This window comes from Capsicum annuum, chromosome 2, assembly GCF_002878395.1.
Source record: "Capsicum annuum cultivar UCD-10X-F1 chromosome 2, UCD10Xv1.1, whole genome shotgun sequence".
Lineage (NCBI taxonomy): Eukaryota > Viridiplantae > Streptophyta > Magnoliopsida > Solanales > Solanaceae > Capsicum > Capsicum annuum.
In genome coordinates, this window is record NC_061112.1 from 141,735,127 (window position 1) to 141,756,523 (window position 21,397).

The 21,397-nt window shown below is 37.8% G+C and overlaps 2 protein-coding genes and 1 long non-coding RNA gene across 4 annotated transcripts; 2 read left to right on the top strand and 1 right to left on the bottom strand.

Annotated features, from left to right (window-relative positions):
- The first annotated feature begins 315 nt into the window (after window positions 1-315).
- On the top strand, window positions 316-4,373 carry LOC107860057. Of its 2 annotated transcripts, none has more exons than XM_016705272.2 (9): window positions 316-485; window positions 689-1,093; window positions 1,923-1,967; window positions 2,137-2,263; window positions 2,990-3,071; window positions 3,155-3,203; window positions 3,474-3,571; window positions 3,739-3,877; window positions 3,973-4,373. In XM_016705272.2, exons 2-9 carry the CDS (start codon window positions 746-748, stop codon window positions 4,114-4,116), a joined length of 1,032 nt encoding a protein of 343 aa, XP_016560758.1. In that variant the 5' UTR covers window positions 316-485; window positions 689-745; the 3' UTR covers window positions 4,117-4,373. The 2 variants fall into 2 exon arrangements, 1 of the variants encoding a protein (XP_016560758.1); XR_007052481.1 differs by having other exon boundaries at window positions 361-485; window positions 3,749-3,877; window positions 3,973-3,986.
- A 374-nt stretch (window positions 4,374-4,747) lies between these two features.
- On the bottom strand, window positions 4,748-16,186 carry LOC107860056 (mannose-6-phosphate isomerase 1). The gene is made up of 5 exons (XM_016705269.2): window positions 15,416-16,186; window positions 14,953-15,120; window positions 6,227-6,439; window positions 5,537-5,803; window positions 4,748-5,207 (listed from the first exon to the last, which is right to left on the bottom strand). The coding sequence occupies exons 1-5, from the start codon at window positions 15,782-15,784 to the stop codon at window positions 4,899-4,901; spliced, it is 1,326 nt and encodes a 441-aa protein (XP_016560755.1). The 5' UTR covers window positions 15,785-16,186; the 3' UTR covers window positions 4,748-4,898.
- Window positions 16,187-18,526: 2,340 nt separating this feature from the next.
- Window positions 18,527-20,947, top strand: LOC124896065. Its single transcript, XR_007052482.1, has 3 exons — window positions 18,527-18,711; window positions 19,258-19,388; window positions 20,384-20,947. It is a non-coding gene; the product is annotated as an uncharacterized LOC124896065 (long non-coding RNA).
- Window positions 20,948-21,397: the final 450 nt, after the last annotated feature.

The window sequence follows — 21,397 nt, forward strand, 5'->3', positions numbered from 1 at the left end:
TTATTATATTACCCATATTAATTGATGTTTAGTCTTAATATGTATTGAAAAAATAATCTGAAAAACAAGTAATTAATTTTAAGGGTAAAATATGAAAAAAAAAATTGTCTTTTCTTGATTTGTCAAAAATAATAAGTAAACATAGAAACTAAATAAAAATGATAGTGATAAGTAAATCAGAAATAAGTGACTTAATTTATTTATTTTTGTTATAAATGAGACGGGAAAAGACAATAGTAAAGTAGCTAAAATTTAAATACATTAAAAAAACGACTGTTATTTTTAAGTAGTACTAGCATCTTGTAATAGCGGCTACTTAATGTTATTTACTTGTGCAAAATTAAGCACCATCTTTTGCAATTTCAAATTTCATTGGGTTTCTCATTAGTATTTACTAATATCTTGTTGTACAGAGTCGTGATTTCAAATTCTATGTTATGTTCTGTTAAAAGTTCATTTCCAGAAATTTGATCAAGAACAAAAAGGTCTGATCACTAACTTGTGAATTATCATCTGTCCTAAGTATTTTTTTTTTCTCAAGATTACTGTTTGAATTAATTACCACTGTGATTATTGATCTAACCTTGTAGACAATCATTTTAAGGTTGAATGAAATTTTAGATATTAGTAATTTTTTTTAATGAAATACATAATTAACCAAAAATAATACTCCTAGTATTTAATTTAGGTAAACAGATAAAAGAAACCAAAGGAAAAAGTTCCCAAAGTGATAAACTGAGAAACAATGGCTACCGCACTCTGTACTTTGATTCTTCCCAAAGTTGTTCAATCCAACCGAGGAATATCAAGAACTCGTGCTGTCCTAACGAGGGATGCCAAAATGAAGGTTCCATATGAAGTGAAGCAGGGACAATCTCGTCTTTTTCACAAGCTTCCCTCTGGTCTAAACATGGAGGTTCTCTTCCAAAAGGGACTTCAACCAGATGAAGAGGAAAAGAGAACATGTACTGAAAACCCACCATTAGTGTTTGTACATGGAAGCTTTCATGCAGCTTGGTGCTGGGCTGAACACTGGCTTCCCTTCTTTTCTCAAAATGGATATGACTGTTATGCTCTCAGCTTGCTTGGCCAGGTACCTACTCCTATGTTTCAACAACTGCAATTATATTTAATAAAAGGATGTAGAGTAGGGTGGAAATCACGATGCTTAGATTTCATCATGGTAATTGAGCTATATTGATGATTTCTGAAATGCATTTGAGTTGAATATGTGAATCAAGACACAGTGAATCAAGAAAGATTATTGTCCTCCGTTTCAATTTGTCTGTCTAGTTTCAACTTGGCACAAAGTCTAAGAAAAGATGTGTGAAATATATACCAAAATGCTCGTTAATCTTGCAGTCTTAAACGTGTCATATGGAAATGTTGGAATGAAATAGTTGTCAAGGATAAAAAGAGACATTCTTTTTGAAATAAACTGAAAAGGATGAATTGGAGGTAGTAACATATTTGCCAGAACCAGATCTGCTTGAGAATAGCTTCATCATGGTATTTTGAAAGCCAGAATATTATGAATATGGAATGTATCTTAAGCGTATGCCTAATTCAATACTGATGATAATGTCTAATCCAATACTGATGATCTAAACGCCGACTGAACTAACTTGCAGTTTGATTGATTGATCCAGCTAATGTTTATCTTAGGAAAAACCTTTTGATATATTTTGTAAGAAGTTTTTCTTAGTACTTCATAAGAAATGGGAAAGCCGTGTATATCTCAGCCAGTTCACATTCACCCGAATGAAATTCTTGCTGACGTTAATGTACTTATTCAATTAGATTCCACTAGTTATTTCGCAAAGATATTTCATTATCATTTAAATGATGAAATAGCAATGCAACACTATCAGGTAACAAAGGTACACAGAGTAATATGTATCTTATCTTTTTGACATTGCCAGGGAGAAACTGATTCACCTGCTGCTGCAGTTGCAGGTACCCTCCAGGTATTTTACATTTCTTTCTGTTAGATTCTTGTTGATTGTCAATTGGAAGGTAGGAAATTGCTAGAGTAATGACTTTAAGCTGACGACATTTCTCATTCAAGTTTCTCTTATTGCATTACGGAAACGGTTTTCGGTGCCCTATAATTCTGTACTTTGCTGCTTTTAGTAGACACATGCAAGTGATATTGCTGACTTCATCGACAAAGAGATCAAGTTTCCACCAGTATTGCTTGGACATTCATTTGGGGGGCTTATTGTTCAGTATTACATTGCAAATACTAGAGAAGCATTAAAAGGTAATCATTGCTAAGGCAAACCACATTTATGGGATTACCCAGTACCTCATAGATTAGTTCCAATGGAAGTTATTCTTGTTATGAACTCAAGTTCTTCTAAAGGAAGGTCAATGCAGGAACTTAAGAAGGGGGAAGTATATGTCTTCGTTCACTTGTAGCTGCGGTTTGACTTTTGAGACATTTTGTGCAGGCCTTGGTTGATCAAGCTGTAGAGTGAACTATTGTATACTCTAAACATTATTTGGTTGATTTATCCAACACTTAATTTTGCCCAAAAGAATAAGATGAAAACAAAGATCTTTTGCTATTTTATCTCTTTTAATCAAGAAACTGGTTTAAGCACAGCAGCACTCGTGGTATTAAAGACATCATATGCCTTTTTATCTTTACTGTTTACTTCAATGGATTGTGTAGCTTTGTGCTGTGCTCCCACCTTGTTGATGCCCTCATCAGTTTATCTCATTTCATTATTTCTTTTGTCGAATTTACCTCATTTTGCTTACATATGAACAAGGGGTAGAATTTATGTGTCCGTTAATGTGTGACATTGTGGACCTAGGTTTTCTAGTCCCTAAAGTATTATTTAAGGTGCTTGCCCCACTTGTACCGTAAAGCACACTAAACTCTTAAGTCATTTCTTCGAAATCTCATACCAGTAGGAGTAAATCCAAAAGTTCCTTAAAGTGGTTGTTTCTACTCATACATTTTCGTCTTTTGGTACTACAGGTTCTGATTCAGAAAAGAAAAGTTTATTCCCCAATCTTTCTGGAGCGGCACTTGTTTGCTCGGTACCCCCTTCGGGTAATAGGTGACTTCCGGTACTGGAAAAGCCTGTCTTCCATACAAAGTTTGTTTTCACTCAATAATTTGTTTCCCTTTTATTTTATGCAGTGGGTTAGTATGGCGATATCTATTCTCCAAGCCTCTTGCTGCTTTCAAGGTTTGTCTATTTAGTTTAAAGAAACCATATCAGACTTACCTCAGCTATGAACTATCAAAGTTGATTGACTTTGCTAGTAGCATTTACAAAGCTATTATATGTACATATTGAAGCAACATTGGCCCCTTCTTCCTCTTACAATTTTTTCTACGTAATATGGATGGTAAAAAGTGGTTATATCCTCATTAAGTGGGTGAAATCTCATTCGTTTTCTTTTTGTACTGTCTGCATCGTTGTTTTTCAAATTGGTGAATTTGATATTTCGAGCAGGTAACTCGGAGCCTGGCAGCCAAAGCTTTTCAAACATCTTTACCTCTTTGTAAAGAAACATTTTTTTCAGAAGCAATGGAGGATCAGCTGGTTGCACGGTCAGTCAAATTAGAACTTAGATGGTTATTGTTATTTTTATGTCAACATTTTGTGCTGGGAAGTTGGTAGATTATCTTTTATGTGTTGGAATAATACCTTGATTGAATCAACTATGTATACAACATTGTCTTACGGCATCATTTGCTCTTTCTGTTCTCCTTTTTAGCTACCAACAGCTAATGACTGAAAGCTCAAGGATGCCTTTGTTTGATCTAAGAAAGCTCAATGCATCTCTTCCTGTCCCTCGACTCGAGGATCCTGCATTTAAAGTATTCATAGTGGGAGCAAAGGATGATTTCATTGTGGTAAGTTCTTGGACAATTTTGAAAAGTATTTGCAACTCTGAGAGCTAAATAGTTCTCGTGTTCCGAAAGTAACATATGGATTGTGATTCTCTCAGGACATAGAAGGACTCGATGAAACAGGAAGATTCTATGGCGTGCCAACCGTCTGTATTGATGGGGTTGCTCATGATATAATGATAGATTGCTCATGGAGGAAGGGTGCACAATCGATCCTATCATGGTTAAACGACTTAAAATAAAGCTGGGACACAAATTTGAACGAAAATTTGTCTCCTGTGTCTGTTAGTGTCCTAATTTTCTTGACTAGTTGAGAATCACTTCTATGGCCTTTGATTCAATCGAGATGTGAACAATTAAGAGGTTTAGAATGGGATTGTATTTGTAATCTTATTGCTTTTGGAGATCTGTAGGATGGATATAGATAAAAGTCAAGAAACTAACAAAACAGAATCAGTATGTTCAGACGTTCAGTAACATGAATATTTTTGTTAGGATATGTTCGAAGCCAGCAACTTTTTAGTTTGGCTTTGATGAGGGTATATCTGATGGTGCATCAAAATCAACCATATCTGATGGTGCTAAATCCTGTACAAAATGTCCCACCATGAAAAAAAGACGCTGACAGGCTTGGGGGATTTTTCACATTTACGGGTTTCTTTTGAACTTTCACTTTAATGAGAATATTGGTAGTAGTATCAAAACTATATCAGCAAGTACTTGTGCACAACCAAAAACTAAGGTTAAAATGGATATGAGAAATACGATGGAATTTGGATACTAACAAGTCATTACGCAACCACTAGTCCTAGTTCACATACTTGAGTACAATTCATTTTCTTGCGTTTGCAATATTAGACAATAGACGAGACAAAGTACAACAAAATTTCCACTCTTCCAATGATGTTTATTACTTACAAAACTACACTAATAGAAGCATGCTAATAATACGAGATGGAACAGCCCCTGGAACACAAATTCACTGTTTTATTAGTAAGCATAAGGGGCTACAAGCTTACAACTATCATTCCTCAAAAAATCTGCTGTTTACTCCTGCTCTATACAAGTGTAAACCAGAGGAAGTTGCGATGGTAATATTGGTATTTGCAGGCGCAAATAGAACATCGCCTTCCGCAACAATCACTTCTGCTGATGTGGTCATTGTTCCCTCTCCTCCCATGACCACAAATATGGAAGGACCGGGAGCAGAAGGAAAGGCAACAGTTGAATGCGGGGGGAGAATGCAACGATCCACCTCAAATTCATCAAAAGGAGGAAGGTATCTCGTTGTGTACGGATTTATTGTCGTACCGTACAGAATTTCAGGGTTACCCTGTAACAGAAAACATTGATTCAGACCAGAGATAGGGAATTCCATAAGCTTGCATGTTAGGTAATCTCGCCAGATATTTACCTCCTAGGTGTACTGGGTGGTACGCTAGCTGTTGCTAACCAATTTCTATTAGTGTTGTTAGTTTAACTTCTTTGACTCAATCAAGATTTGAACATGAATATTGTGCTATATTGTTATAGTTTGGGCTCTTATAGTATGCTCTATCTGAAGGATATTCACCATCAGATGAACTTCAGTTTCCACTATACCTGAAGTGGTAATTAAACATGGAGAATGAAAGACACTTCTAATAGACTCTGATGGTGTACCTGTTTATAAGTGAGCATTGAACACAGTGTCCTAACATCCCGGTGCTTGGGAGTAAGGCCAGCGCGTACCACATTGTCTGAGGTTGCCATACATTCGATACACTCGCCATATACATATGCATGGGGTTCATTTGCCCCCAAATATAAAGCTTCACCAGGATTAAGCTTCACGTAATTAAACAAGAATGCGGCTAAAACACCAACATCAGCGGGATACTGCTTCTCAAGTCCTAGGATCAGCTGTTCCTTGTCAGTCAGCTCCCTTACCTAAAACATCAAAGTGTAAGCAACTGAAACAAAAGACACTAAATGATCTCTTTCCATCTATAAGCCTCAGTGACCAAAGTTACCCAATGGGTGGCAGCAAGTACCCATTGGAACACACAAGTGTGCAAAAGTTGGTCCAAACACCATCGTTATCCAAAACAAATGTAATCAGGGGGCACATTAAGATAGTGTCTTTAAATTGGGAGATGGGTAGAGAGGTGTAATAAGACACAAACAATTAACTAAGACAATGAAGAGGATAAGTTTCCAGAATCATACTGCCACTGTGCCACATAAATGAGTCACTACCATGAAGAAGCACATAGAGAGATTAAATTGCAAGATAAGGGAAAGTCTTGAACTTTCATTTAATCATGGTGGAAAAAACAACTTTCATATAATCACGGAACACTAAGGATTTACCTTGTTTTTTATGTTCAGACGACTAATCAGCTTAGCAAGAACTTCCTTGATCACATCCTTGCTAGCTGACATCATCTCCGTAAATAGTTTTCTGAGCACTAATTTAACTTTCTCCTCTCCATCATCATCGTTCAAGTACCATACTCGCTCTGCAAGCGCACTACCAACCACTTCAACAATCTCAGGTACAGTCTGAACAATCACTTTAAGCTCCTGAAAAAAAAATCATCACATCCATTCATCTCAAGCCAAAAAGCAAGTTTTTTGCTTGCGAGAACCAACCACATGGTGAAGTATCAAGTACACCAGTGGCCAGCCCCCATTTCTGGATATTTATAGACTTGCTCCCACCAAAATTTGCAATACGGATAATATAACAGATTGAGAAAAATGAAACATATGCATGTTAGTTAATATACACATGTTCTAACTAGAGCAATCAGTAATTGGTCTTTTATTTATGGAGGACAAAGAAGCTAACTGGGACCTTTTTCCATTACTTTATTCCAGCAGTTGGAAACAAAAGATCCAGTTAATTATTAATCATACAGGACAGCAAAACAAACTTTCAATATTTAAAAATTTCACATCATTTTTCATAATTACGTCAGAGAGCTCTAAAGTCAGCTTAGAGTCCCCACCATGCTCTTAGAATGAATATTTTCCCAATAAGCTGGAGCCTGATAAATACTCAGATTCAAACATGAGAAGCTAGTCTCAACCATGTTGAGAGTTGCTTTAGGAATGCACGTCTTTTTTGTTTTTTTTTTCTCTCCAGTTTTTTTACGTACAATCCTAGTTAAATTAGGAGTCCTATCTTTGGTAGGAAACTAATTAATTATTTTAATTTTGGTAGAAATAGGTTGTTTCTTTGTCCTATTTTTAGTTGTAATAGCAACTATTTAAGTTGCTAAGTTGATGATCAATCATAGACGGCTTTTACAAGAAAATAATCAATCTCTCTGCATATTCTCTTCTACAAACTCCATCTCTGTTTAGTCGGCTAGCTTTTGAATTGAATTCCTGCGTTATTTCTCTTATACGGTTTTAAACCAACAATTGGTATTGGAGCTTTAATCTTAAGGGACCTGTGAGTGTGTGCATCAATCTGATCCAGTGGGTACCATGAACGGAGAAGCAAATTTTTCTTCAATGGCACCACCAACTTTCGATAGAGAAAGTTATCAAATCTGGGCAATTAGAATGCGGATATATTATAAGCTTTGGATCTATGGGAAGTTGTTGAAGATGAATACGAGATAGCTCCCTTGCCGGACAATCCCACGGTGGCGCAGATTAGAACTCACAGGGAGAGGAAGGCAATGGCATGCTTATTTACTGCAGTTTCATCTAATATCTTCACTCCTATCATGTCTCTCGAATCAGTGAAAGAGGTATGGGATTATCTCAAGACTGAGTATGAAGGAGATGAAAGGATTCGAGGGATGCAAGTGTTGAATATGGTACGTGAGTTTGAGTTGCAAAGGATAAAAGAAAGTGAAACCATAAAGGAGTACTCTGACAGACTTCTCAATTTAGCAAATCGCATCACATTGTTGGGTTCCACTTTCAATGATTCAAGGATCGTTGAGAAAATCCTAGTAACGGCACCTGAAAGATTTGAGGCTACCATAACAACCTTAGAAAATACTAAGCACTTGTCCAAGATCACACTTGCAGAGCTCTTAAGCGCTTTCAAGCGCAAGAGCAACAGCGTGTTATGAGACAAGAAGGAGCTGTCGAAGGTGCCTTACCAGCCAAGCATCACGATGATGGACGTTCTAAGAAGAAGAATAAGAAGCACCAACCAACTGATGGAGAAGGTGCAACCCACAGCAACAAAAACAAAACAAGTGGTTTCAAAGGAAACTACCCTCCTTGTAAGCATTGCGGCAAGCTCGGACATGCACCTTTCAAGTGTTGAAAGAGGCCTGATGCTAAGTGCACTAAGTGCAATCAGCTTGGGCATGAAGCGATCATCTGTAAGAACAAAACTCAGCAGCAAGAGGCAGAGGCTCGAGTTGTTAATGAACAGGAAGAAGATCAACTTTTTGTCGCATCGTGTTTTACAAGCAGCGTCTCAAGCAAGTCCTGGCTAATTGATAGCAGTTGTACAAATCATATGACTCATGATGAGGATATTTTCAAATATTTAGACAAGTCCGAAATCTCTAAAGTCAGAATCGGTAATGGTGATTATCTTTCTGCCAAAGGAAAAGGAACAATAGCTATTGAAAGCCGCTCAAGTACAAAGTTAATTTCAGATGTACTTTTTGTTCCAGACCTTGATCAAAATTGTTGAGCGTAGGACAACTTTTGGAGAATGGTTTTAAGCTTAATTTTGGGGACAAGAAATGTGATATTTGATCCAAAGGGTCAAGACATCTGCCAAGTTAAGATGAGAGGAAAAAGCTTTTCGTTTAATCTAATGGAGAAAAAGTCGGCTGCCTATCCGAGCCAAGAGATGACAGCAAATGTATGGCATAAGAGACTCGGCCATTGTCATCACAAGGCACTCTTGCACATAGTGAAAAAAAAAATGGTTCTAGGACTACCATCCATGGAGGACAAACACACAAGCTGCAACACATATCAATTTGGAAAGCAAAGCAGGATGCCTTTTGCCTAGGTAACCTGAAGAGCATCGAGAAAGCTTCAGTTAGTCCATACTGATTTGTGTGAACCACATAAAACTGCCTCTCATAACGGAAGTAAATATTTTATAGCATTTATTGATGATATGACAGGAATGTATTGGATTTATTTTCTCAGGTTCAAATCTGAAGTACCTGAAGTGTTATGGAAATTCAAAGCTTTGGTAGAAAATCAAAGTGGTTGCAGGATGCAAACGCTTAGACCAGATAATGGTACTGAGTACACATCTGATCGATTTGAAAAGTTATGCGAAAATGCAGGTATTGAGCATCAACTCACTGACCCATATACTCCGCAACAGAATGGAGTCGGTGAAAGGAAGAATAGGACGATAATGGAGATGTCGAGGTGTTTGTTATATGAGAAAGGCCTACCAAAATATTTATGGGCAGAAGCAGCTAACACTGCTGTTTTTTTGCTAAACAGATTGCCTACCAAAGAAGTTGACGGCAAGACACCTTTCGAGGCGTGATACGGCTATAAGCCGTCCTTAAAAAACTTAAAAATCTTCGGTTGTTTGTGTTTCTCGCATATTCCGCAGGTTAAGAGGGACAAGTTAGACAAGAAAGCTGAACCTGGAGTCTTTAATGGTTACAGTATAATCTCTAAAGCTTACAGAATTTTTCAGCCTCATACGGGAAAAGCTGAACCTGGAGTCTTTAATGGTTACAGTATAACCTCTAAAGCTTACAGAATTTTTCAGCCTCATACGGGAAAAATTATGGTAAGTAGAGATGTATTTTTATGGAGAATGAGCAATGGGACTGGGAAAAAGCTAACTAGAAGCAGATCACAAGCAATCTACCAAATTTTGATGAAAACATTGACGATCAACCTGTGAGAGGAACAAGGTTGCTCTCTGTGGCCATTTTAGAGCCTTCTGGATTTGAAGAGGTTGTTTTAGATCCAAAGTGGAAAGCCGCAATGGAGGATGAGCTTGCAATGATTGAGAAGAACAAGACCTGGCAGCTTGTGGAAAAGCCTCAAGATAGAAAGATCATCGGTGTGAAGTGGGTTTACCGCACAAAATTGAATGTTGATGGTTCTGTTAACAAGCTCAAGGCAAGACGCGTAGTTAAGGGGTATGCACAGATTTTGGCCGAGGGGGGGGTAGTGGGGGGCGCGTGGATAGCGACGGTAGGCTGAGGGTTGGGTCTTGGAATATAGGGACCCTTCAGGGGAAGTCCATAGAGCTGGTGAAGATTCTTAGGAAGAGAAGGATCAACCTTGCGTGTGTCCAAGCGACCAAGTGGGTAGGGTCTAAGGCTAGGGATGTGGACGGTTACAAGCTGTGGTACTCTGGGAGCGACAGGCGTAGGAATGGAGTTGGCATCTTGGTAGATGAAGAGCTTAGAGGTCAGGTAGTGGAGGTGAAAGGGATCAACGATAGGTTGATGACTATTAAGTTGGTCATTCGGGGGTTTACCCTGAACGTGTGTAGTGCCTATGCGCCGCATGTGGGATCGGAGGGGGAGGAGAAGATGCGGTTCTGGGAGGCTTTGGAGGAGGTGGTGAGAGGCGTGCCCAGTTCGGAGAAGATTGTTGTAGCAGGGGATTTCAACGGGCACATCGGGGCGCTACCGGGAGGCTTTGGGGATGTGCATGGTGGTTTTGGTTTTGGGGAGAGAAATGAAGAGGGTGCAACTCTATTGGAGTTTGCGAGGGCGTTTGGGCTGGTGGTGGTGAACTCGGGCTTCCCGAAGAAGGACGAGCACCTGATCACTTTTCGGAGCGCGATAGCCAGGACCCAGATTGACTTTTTGTTGCTTAGGAAAGGGGATAGGGCGTTGTGTAAAGACTGTAAAGTCATCCCGAGTGAGAATCTTTCGACCCAATATAGGCTCTTGGTTATGGATTTGGGTATAAAGAAGAATAGAAAGAGGAGGAGTAAGGAGTGTAGACCGAGAATTAAGTGGGGCGGCTTGACGCCAGTGAATGCGTGGGAGATAGGGGAGAGGTTGGCGGGAATGGGGGTGTGGGAGTGTAGGGGGGACGTGGATAATATGTGGGACAGGGCGGCAACGTGCATCAGGGAGAATGCAAGGGAGGTGTTGGGTGTTTCTAGGGGCCGGGCCGGACATCATCGGGGGGATTGGTGGTGGAATGAAGGGGTGGGGAAGAAAGTGGAGACCAAGAAAGAGGCGTATGCTAAGTTGGTGGAAAGCAAGGACGAAGAAGAGAAGCGGGTAAACAGGAAAGAGTACAAGCTAGCGAGGAAGGAGGCGAAGTCAGCGGTCACGGCAGCTAAGACGGCCGCTTTTGAGAGCTTGTATGCAGGGTTACAGGGGAAAGGAGGGGAGAAAAAGTTGTTCCGACTCGCTAAGGCTAGGGAGAGGAAGGGTCGTGACCTCGATCAGGTGGTGCATTAAGGGGGAGGACGGTAGAGTGTTGGTGGAGGACGGTCACATAAAGAAGAGATGGCAGTCGTACTTTCATAGGCTCTTGAATGACGAGGGGGACAGAGCTATTGTGTTAGGGGAACTGGAGCACTCAGGGGAGTGTCGGGATTTTAGCTATTGTAGACGTTTTAAGGTAGACGAGGTTAGACAGGCAGTCCGCAGGATGCGAAGGGGTAGGGCGACGGGGCCGGATGAGATACCGGTGGAGTTTTGGAAGTTCGTTGGAGAGGCTGGTGTAAGGTGGTTGACTGCATTGTTCAATGAAATTTTCAGGACGGCAAAGATGCCCGAGGCGTGGAGGTGGAGTACCATGATCCCCCTCTATAAGAATAAGGGGGACATTCAGTGTTGCAATAACTATAGGGGGATTAAGATACTGAGTCACTCTATGAAGATATGGGAGAGAGTGGTCGAGGTGAGGCTGAGACGGATAGTGTCTATTTCGGAAAACCAGTTCGGATTTATGCCCGGCCGCTCGACGACGGAGGCAATTCACCTGGTACGGAGGTTGGTGGAGCAGTATAGGGAGAGGAAGAAGGATCTGCACATGGTGTTCATCGACCTGGAAAAGGCGTACGACAAAGTCCCCAGGGAAGTGCTTTGGAGATGCTTGGAGGTGAGTGGAGTACCGCAGGCATATATCAGAGTAATTAAGGATATGTATGAGGGAGCGAAAACCCAGGTGAGGACGGCGGGAGGAGACTCAGAGCATTTCACTGTCCTGACAGGATTGCATCAGGGATCTACTCTTAGTCCCTTTTTGTTTGCGTTAGTAATGGATGTGTTGACGCGGCGTATCCAAGGGGAGGTGCCGTGGTGTATGCTTTTTGCAGACGATGTAGTCCTGATAGATGAGACTCGAGGGGGTGTGAATGACAAATTAGAGTTGTGGAGGCAAACTCTGGAGTCTAAAGGGTTCAGGGTGAGCAGAACCAAGACAGAGTATGTGGAATGTAAGTTTAAAGACGTGAGGCGGGAGAATGAGGTAGGAGTGACGCTAGAAGCACAGGAGGTAGGGAAGAGGGATAAGTTCAAGTATCTCGGGTCCGTGATCCAGAGTAACGGTGAGATTGACGAGGATGTCTCGCACCGTATTGGAGCGGGATGGATGAAGTGGAAACTCGCATCGGGGGTGCTGTGTGATAAGAAGGTGCCGCCCAAGCTTAAAGGCAAATTCTATAGGGTGGTAGTCCGTCCGGCCTTGCTGTATGGAGCGGAGTGTTGGCCAGTTAAGAACTCCCACATCCAAAAAATGAAGGTGGCAGAAATGCGGATGTTGCGCTGGATGTGTGGACTGACCCGAGGGGATAGAGTTCGGAATGAGACTATCCGGGAGAAGGTTGGTGTGACTTCAGTGGAGTGTAAGATGCGGGAAGCACGATTGAGATGGTTCGGACACGTGAAGAGGAGGGGCATGGATGCCCCGGTCCGTAGGTGTGAGAGGCTAGCGTTGGATGGTTTTAGACGGGGAAGGGGTAGACCGAAGAAGTACTGGGGTGAGGTGATTAGGCGGGACATGGAACAGTTACAGCTCACCGAGGACATGACCCTAGATAGGAAGGTCTGGAAGATGCGAATTACGGCAGAGGATTAGGGCCAGTTCGGGTCGCTAGTGTAGGGAACTAATTGGTGGGGGTGTATTCCTGTTATGATTCCGTATTCAGTGTTTCGTGTTCCGTGTTCCATGTTTATTACGAATCTGTGTGCTTTCCTCTGCTTTATATTCCTGCATTCCTGCTTTACTCTGTTTTATATTCCTTATGGGTGCCGTATCTATGTTATGTCATCTGCTTCTGTGCTGTACTATGTGTTTGTGTGATATCTCGTGACTTGAGCCGGGGGTCTTTCGGAAACAGTCTTTCTACTTCATCAGAGGTAGAGGTATGGACTGCGTACATCTTACCCCCCCCAGACCCCACTAAGTGGGAATACACTGGGTTTGTTGTTGTTGTTGATTATTCTGACACGTTTGCTCCAGTTGCTAGGCTCAACACAATCAGGTTGCTTCTTACTATTGCTGCACGACGTGGCTGGAAAGTGCACCAGATGGATGTCAAATCCACATTTCTTAATAGAGTTCTTGAAGAAGAAATCTATATCGAGCAACCTGAAGGTTTTGTTGTAGATGGAAAAGGAGAGAGAGTCTACCGACTACATAAAGCTCTTTATAGCCTAAAAGAGGCACCAAGAGCTTGGTATAGTTGAATAGATGATTATTTGCTTAGCCTCGATTTTGAGAAAAGTGTTTCAGAATTCACACTTTATGTTAAATGCAATAACAGTGGGATTCTTGTTGTTTCTCTTTATGTCGATGACCTTTTGATTACAGGAAGCAGTGCAAAGCTCAGGCTATGATGCAAGCTTTTGAAATGTTTGATCTTGGTCTGATGACTTATTTCCTTGGAATGGAGATTACACAGGAAAAAGATGAGTTTTTCATTTGCCAGAAGAAGTACGCGAAGGAAATTCTCAAAAAATTCAAAATGAAAAATTGCAAAGAGATGAATACTCCCATGAACCAAAAAGAGAAACTAAGCAAAGATGATGGAGCCGAAAAGGTGGAGGAAACATACTTCAGAAGTTTCATTGGGTGTTTAATGTATCTTACAGCAACAAGACCCAATATGTTATATGTTGTATGGTGTAAGTATTCTGTCAAGGTTCATCCATTGTCAGAGTAAAGTACTTCTGAAGGCAGCCAAAAGAATTGTGCGATACATCAAAGGAACTATCACCTATGGAGTCATGTTTCGAAGGAGTCAATCTGTGAAGCTTTTTGGGTACTCTGATAGTGATTGTGGAGGTTCCAAGGATGACTCGAAGAGTACTCCAGGGCACTGTTTTAGTCTTGGTTCTGGGATTTTTTCATGGAGTTGTAAGAAACAGGACATTGCCGCTCAATCTACTGCCGAAGCTGAGTTTGTGGCAGCTACAGCAGCGATAAATCAAGCATTGTGGCTGAAGAAAATTCTGATTGATCTGCATATGGACACAACAGGAAGCATTAAAGTGCTCGTGGACAACCAAGCAGCAATAGCTATTTCTCACAATCCTGTGTTTCATGGAAAATCTAAGCACTTCAAAATCAAGTTTTTCTTCCTGAGAGAAGTTCAAAAAGATGGAGATGTGATTCTTGTCTACTGCAAGACGGAAGAACAATGGGCTGATATATTCACTAAGCCTTTACTGGTCAGCAAATTCGAGCTTCTCAGACAGAAAATTAGAGTTTGCATTTCATAAAGCAAGGAGGAGTGTTGAGAGTTGCTTTAAGAATGCACGTCTTTATTTTTTTTCTCTCCTGTTTTTTACATACAATCCTAGTTAAATTAGGAGTCCTATCTTTGAGGCACTAGAGCTGTAGTTATAGGTCCTATCTTTGATGATCAATCATAGACGGCTTTTACAAGAAAATAATCAATCTCACTGCATATTCTCTTCTACAAACTCCATCTTTGTTTAGTCGGATAGCTTTTGAATCGAATTCCTGCGTTATTTCTCTTTAACGGTTTTAAACCAACAAACCAAGTGATCTTCTAGGATCTATAACTACAGCTCTAGTGCCTCAAGATTGCACCACCAATTACTACATAGATTCAGTAAAACAAGTTGCTTAGCTCTATGGGAATTTTTTGCAAGGAATTGAATTAAAAACAAGAACAACTTGTGAAGTACCTCAAGACTTGTGAAGCCACACAAGGCCTCAAATTTGGTCAAAGCCAAAGCCATCTCAGGTTTGTGGTTATCATCCTTGTATACTAGTGGCTGCTCCTTATGCAGAAGAATTGCAAGATCCTTGTCCGGATGAGCTTGTATAGACAAAGCTTTCTCAACAGAGAGTACCTATAACACAAAACCTTGAATTGATCAATAGTTAAGGGGGAAAACACCCGGTTCCTTATCTAGTCCAAATATCAACAAGGACGACAACAACATACTTAGTATAATCCCACAAAGTAGCTATAGACCCTCGGCTCAAGTTAAAAAAAAAAAAACAGTTCAATGCAGTTCAGAAAAACAATCTAGTCAAAATCAAAATTTGCCGACAACACAGTACTTATTTAACACTAGTGCACTGACATCACAATAAAAATGAAAACTTTGAGCAAATTAACAAGCAGTGAAGTGAAGAAACCACCTTAAAGAGAAAGGGGAGTTGGGTACCCCACTTGGTAAGAACAGTTTCACCAAGAACACTAGGGTTCTTTTCAATCCACTCCTTCAAAGTACACCTGTCTCTAACTCCCTCGCCATCAGCATAACCATTCTCAGTTCTTCCTCCTCCTTCCACCACGTACGACGGTCCAGACTCGTGGGTCCCCATCCAAAACTCAGCATACGGCTGATTCTCATCAATATTTCCACCAGAATTAAGGCTATAGAGACGTGCAACACAAGATTGTTTAGCGGGACAACCCCAATCGTAATTCTTGACAGAACCAAGTAACTTGAGTAACCCCTTAAAACTGTCTTGCATAGTTGTAATTGAGAGAGCATCAGCCTCCATGGAAAGAGAAAGAAAGAAGTAGAAATATGTAAATAAAGGAAGAAGAAAAAGAGAATGTATGGAATTGAATGCTGCTGCTACTACTTTCCATTCGAGGAGGCTTTTTGAAGGCGGACCGGGGGGGGGGGGGGGGGGGTGGACAAAACAAGTGACGATGATGACAGTGAGTGAATGAAGGAAGTTGAGATTATCGAAGAATTGGTGTCACTCTCGTATGCATTTGTATGTAAGAAATATAGAATACAAAAAAGGAGAAATTTCCATTCATGGGTCGGTGAAGATCGATCCTCCTCCTTAAGTCATCATGTGGTCAGCACTTTTCTTTTTTCCCACTCTGCTTTATTTTAATTTGCCAAAACCCATAAGCAGTCCTCTTTAAACGCGTCATTTTAAATAGATATTGTTTCATTTTGACATCTTAAGTAGCCATAAAATATATACTTGTGATATTTTTTGCTGAGTTGGTCAGATGTGTGTATGGCACCTCTGTGAAGGCGTGTGAAAATCATTTTTTTCTGATGTAGTGCCCAATTTAGCCTACCAACAATATATTAACTCATTTTCATTAATTTATACCTTTTTTCTTATGTTTACCCATTATTTTTGTCAATTTTAAGATTATTTAATGATGAAAATTATTAGAAAAGATTTAAAATTAGATACATATTTAGGAGTTTGTCTTGCAAAAAATAATATATTAACTCAACGCCCATTAATCTATACTTCTTTCACATTTTTATCCGTTATTTTTATCAATCTTAATTTATTTAACGGTAAGAATTATTGAGAGAAATTTATATACGCATTTAAAGGTTCGTGAAAATTAAATAATAAGCACCTTTTTTTTAATCATTAAGGGTAAAATCAATGAAGAAAAATAAAAAAATAAGCAATATCAATGAAGAAAAACTAAAAATCAAACAAAATAGATGAAAAAAATTTTAAAAATAAAGCTAAATCAGTGAAGAAAAATTGAATTTAAACAAAATCAATAAAAAAAATTAAAATCGAAGAATAAAAAATAAGGAAAAACAGTGAAGAAAAATTAAAAATCGAAGCAAAATTGATGAAAGAAATTTAAAAATAAAGCTAAATTCAAGAAGAAAAATTAAAATCAAACAAAATCAATTAAAAAAACTAAAAATTGAAGCAAAATTGATGAAGCAAATCTGAAAAAAAAAAATGAAATTAAATTCATGAAGAAAATCTAAAAATCAACTAAAATCAGTGAAGAAAAATTAAAACTCGAAGCAAAATCGATGAAAAAATTAAAAATGACATGGGTACAGGGGTGGGGAAGGAGTGTGGGATCTTTGAAGAAGATAAAGAGGGGAAGAAGAGTGGCGAGGTGAGTGGGTGCTTGAAGAAAATATTAGCGGGGTGAGTGGGGTGGGGGTGAAGGGGGGGGGGGGGTTAAGAAAAAAGGGGGGGGGGTGGCGGGTGGGTGGGTGGACTGGTGGGGTGGGTGGGGTAGGGGTGGGGCTATTTTTTATTTATTTATTAAAGGCAAAATCCATCGCCAGGCCCCTTAAGTACGCGTCATCTTTCACTTAGGCATCTCAAGCGGACATTGATTCATTTTGGCACCTCAAGCGGCCTTCAAAAATGATACGTGTCCATATTTTATTCGGCATTTTCCACCTCAGTGGCGCGTGTAACTCACGCACTAAAATTATTTTGTTGATTCAGCAAAACGTGTCAAAGTGACACACTTGATGGCTGCTTGATGTGCCAAAATGGAACAATTTCCACTTGAGATGTCTAAATAAAAAATGGTGCGTACTTAAAGCGGTTGCGTATAGATTTTGCCTTTTAAGTTATTTATACGTAATACTCTTTTTCTATTTTTAACTTCTTAAGCTTCATCACTATTTAATTCATACAGTTTTAAATAATATTATTAAATAATATTTAAATGAAAGTTTGAGTAAAAGTTTAACATATATTTCTATATAGTATTTTAAAAATATACTTTACTTTTTTAAAAAATATAATTTATATTTATAAATTTTAAAAATTATTAAACTAATCATAAGTTTATATTTTTAAAAATAAAAAATATATCTAATATTTTCTTAGAAGACAGAAGAAAATCAAATATACTAAATTTTTTTTGTATAAGTTGTATTGTTTTATACACGCACGTGTTGCATAAAGCAGCCACAATACTAATATAACATCCACCTATATATACGTACAAAAATATAGTTGTATTATTATTTACGTACACATATTAGTTGAGATCAATAAATAATGAATATTTTTTTTAATATTTAAAAATTTAAATTATTTATTAAAAAGGTTTATCAAATATTGAATTGTATGATCAAATATTATTTGTCAAGTTTTTTCTCAAGTTTTACTTGGGAAAATTTATGGTTAAACAGGTCCTAAGCTTGAAGGATGGTTAATACTTATTTCATTGAAGAAAATTTAGAAAAAAAAATTATGATATTAAATTAAAAATATGTTAAATGTATCGAAAATACTATTTATTTTTATAAGAGAAAAGACATTTTGTCCTCCAAACTCACTTTAACACTTAAACTTAACTTTCGTTTATTTATCTCCCTTAACAACTTTCAAGTGAATTAAATTCACCCCTATAGCTGACGTGGCCAAAAAATAAAACGAGTGAATTTTTATTTATTTTTTAAAAGGACCACTTTATTGCTATTATATATATATATATATATGTATGTATGTATGTATGTATGTATATAATTAAAAGAAGATCAAGAAAGGGCATGTTTTCTTCATGAAGACATTTTCATCTTCTTCATCATTCCCCTTCCTCATCTACACCCCCAACACTTAATTTCTTCATACCTTCATTCCGTTTCTTCGTAATCCTCTTCCTATCAAGTCCTAATTGATTCAAAATTTCATTTTTCGACAATAAAAAAGGCTTCAAAATTGATGAACAGGTTTGGTTCTTGGCCAAGAATTTCATGTCATGCGAATATCATCTATGTCATCTATGAATTTGGGATTGTTTATGCCATTTCTGTAGACATTTTGAGTAGAAGATTGAAAATTTGGGAGTTTGGGGATTTTGGGTTTTGGTTAATGTGAAAGAATTTGAATTTGAGATTTTGTGTATTGATGTGGTTTTGTGATCATGTATTTGTATATAGTCTATTGTTGAATTTGCTCAAGTTAATTCAAATTAATTTTTCATTTGATAAAGAAAACAAATTTCTTGAAATGCTTGCAACATGGTTCACCGAAATAGTGAATTTTTGTGATGGACGGAGTATTTCGAATGTTGTTTCTGATGTTTACGGGTGAAATCAAGGGATGTGGGGGTCAATTTTGCGTCAATGAACAAAATAAAGATTATTGTTATTGTTCTTGTTCATCAATTTTTTTTACAAAAATTCAATCTTTTTAGTGTTTCTTGAATTGGGTTGTACTTAAATTTACATAATTTATACATTTTAATTTTAATACATATTTTACCTTTTTTCAAGGATCTTTATGAAATTCTTTAGTGTAATTTTGGTGGTGGTAGCCATCGTGGTGGTGACAGCGGTGGTGGTTGCCAGAGGTGCTGAGTTTGGAGGATTGATGGGAAAGTGAAAGTGGAGGAAGTTAGAGCTAGGTCCGTTCATGCCCCTCCTTCAATTTCTTGTTCATGATTTTTCCTTCTATTTGTATATAATCTGCAGGTTTGAAGAGGATGAAAAGGGGGAGGGTGTTGTAATTTTTTATTTAAAATATTTTCTATATATATATATAAAAATATTTATATATATATATATAAAATATTTTTTATATATATAAAAAATATTTATATTTATATATATATTTATTTTTATTTTATATATATTTAAAAAATATTTTGCTTACGTGGTATTGACGTGGCACTGACGTGTGGGCGAGTGTAAGTTGTAACACACTCTCCGGTGTGAGAGTGGTATTCAATTTTGAAGGGTGAAATCAATAAATTTTAAAGATGTTAAGGGGGTAAATAAACAGAAGGTTAGTTTAAATGATAAAGAGAGTTTGGAGGACAAGTTCGAGGAAAAAAAATGTCATTTCTCTTTTTATAATCTTAAATATATTATATAGAAAATTGAAATTAAAACATAACATCCATTCATGTTTAAACATACTATTATTTTTGAATCGATGAGTAGTATTTCCTTTCTTAGTTAGCTGTCCAAATACAGAGGAAACATCACACGGCATCCATGATTTCGTTTGATTTGTGGGGAGTTTTACGTTTGGTTATTTTCTTTTACTTATTTTTTGAATACAATATTAAGTTGGTATTTGTTCATGAGAATTTTAAATATAATTTAGAGTTATATTTACATTATATTTGAAAAAATGAAAGTAAAACTTATTTTCACTTATTCTTACTCTTATTTTTCTAAAATTCAAAAACAACTTCAATTTATATCCATAATCAAACACAATTTTAATTTCAATTTTAACTTCAAAAAATTTTAATTTTCATGATAAAACACCTACTAAATAAGATAAGATTAGTATACGTTTTGTTCATACAACAGTTCGTTTTATATTACTCATAGTGCTTTGCTTAACTATATCTAAGGGAAACAAACGTTGGGTTAGCAATGATTTTTGCAGCTTAAATATCACGTGACGTCAAATGTTTGTGGAGTGAGTATGTAGACATAGAAGAATGTGCCTTCTTGAGATGTGAGATGCTAAAATATGCTTATGCTAAAGGTGAGAAAAATGATAAGGAAATATGGTTGGCAAAGTATTGGCATTTAAGCATCAATGGACAGATGCCATACACAAAATCCTCACAGTTAGCAAGCAGTGTGCATCTAATGCTCCACGTCGATGGATAGTAGGAATTTGGTTTCAAGTGGGCGTTTGATTGGAATTTGGAATTGGCTTGAAGGTGACCTTATTAACATGATCTCATGTTTCCCATTCCGTCTCTCCATTCGAGCCCAACTAATTCAGATCGTGTGTTGCACGGTCCATTATGGAGATAGTGCTCCCAACAGAATTTAGCTAGCAACATACATTTTCAAGGAACCTTAACATGATGTCGTGATTTCCAAACGAGCAATTAAACTAGAAAGATTTGATTCTGTTTAATTAACGTATATTTTCATCTTATTTATTACGCATCAATTTGATGCAGCGGTTAATTTTTTACTTTAATAGTATTATATGGGCGTGACACTACAAAAATGAAATGTATCCTATGATTTGTGTTAGGGAAAAAGAATTAGAAATTCAAATGTCTAAATGCATAGTAAAGTACAAAATTAATATAACTCCGATCCATATGTATTAATTTGAAAAGAATTATTTTATACTATAAACGACTTAAATTGAACATTGAGCAAACCTGCAGAAGATTAATTTTGAGTCTGAAATCCCCATCCCCAAAATTCAATTGTTTTAAAAAGTATTTCAAAATTTTTTCTTAGTCCATCCCCTATCTCCACGCCACCCCTACCCCAATCAGCCCCCTTTCAAAAACACTAACTACATTTTATTAAAAAATTTAAACTTTTCTCTTACCCCACACCTCTACCCTCCCTCCCCCTTACCAGCTCCCTCTCCCATTCCTCCCCACTCCCCCAACCTCAAAAAGAAAAAAAAAATTATTTTAAAAAT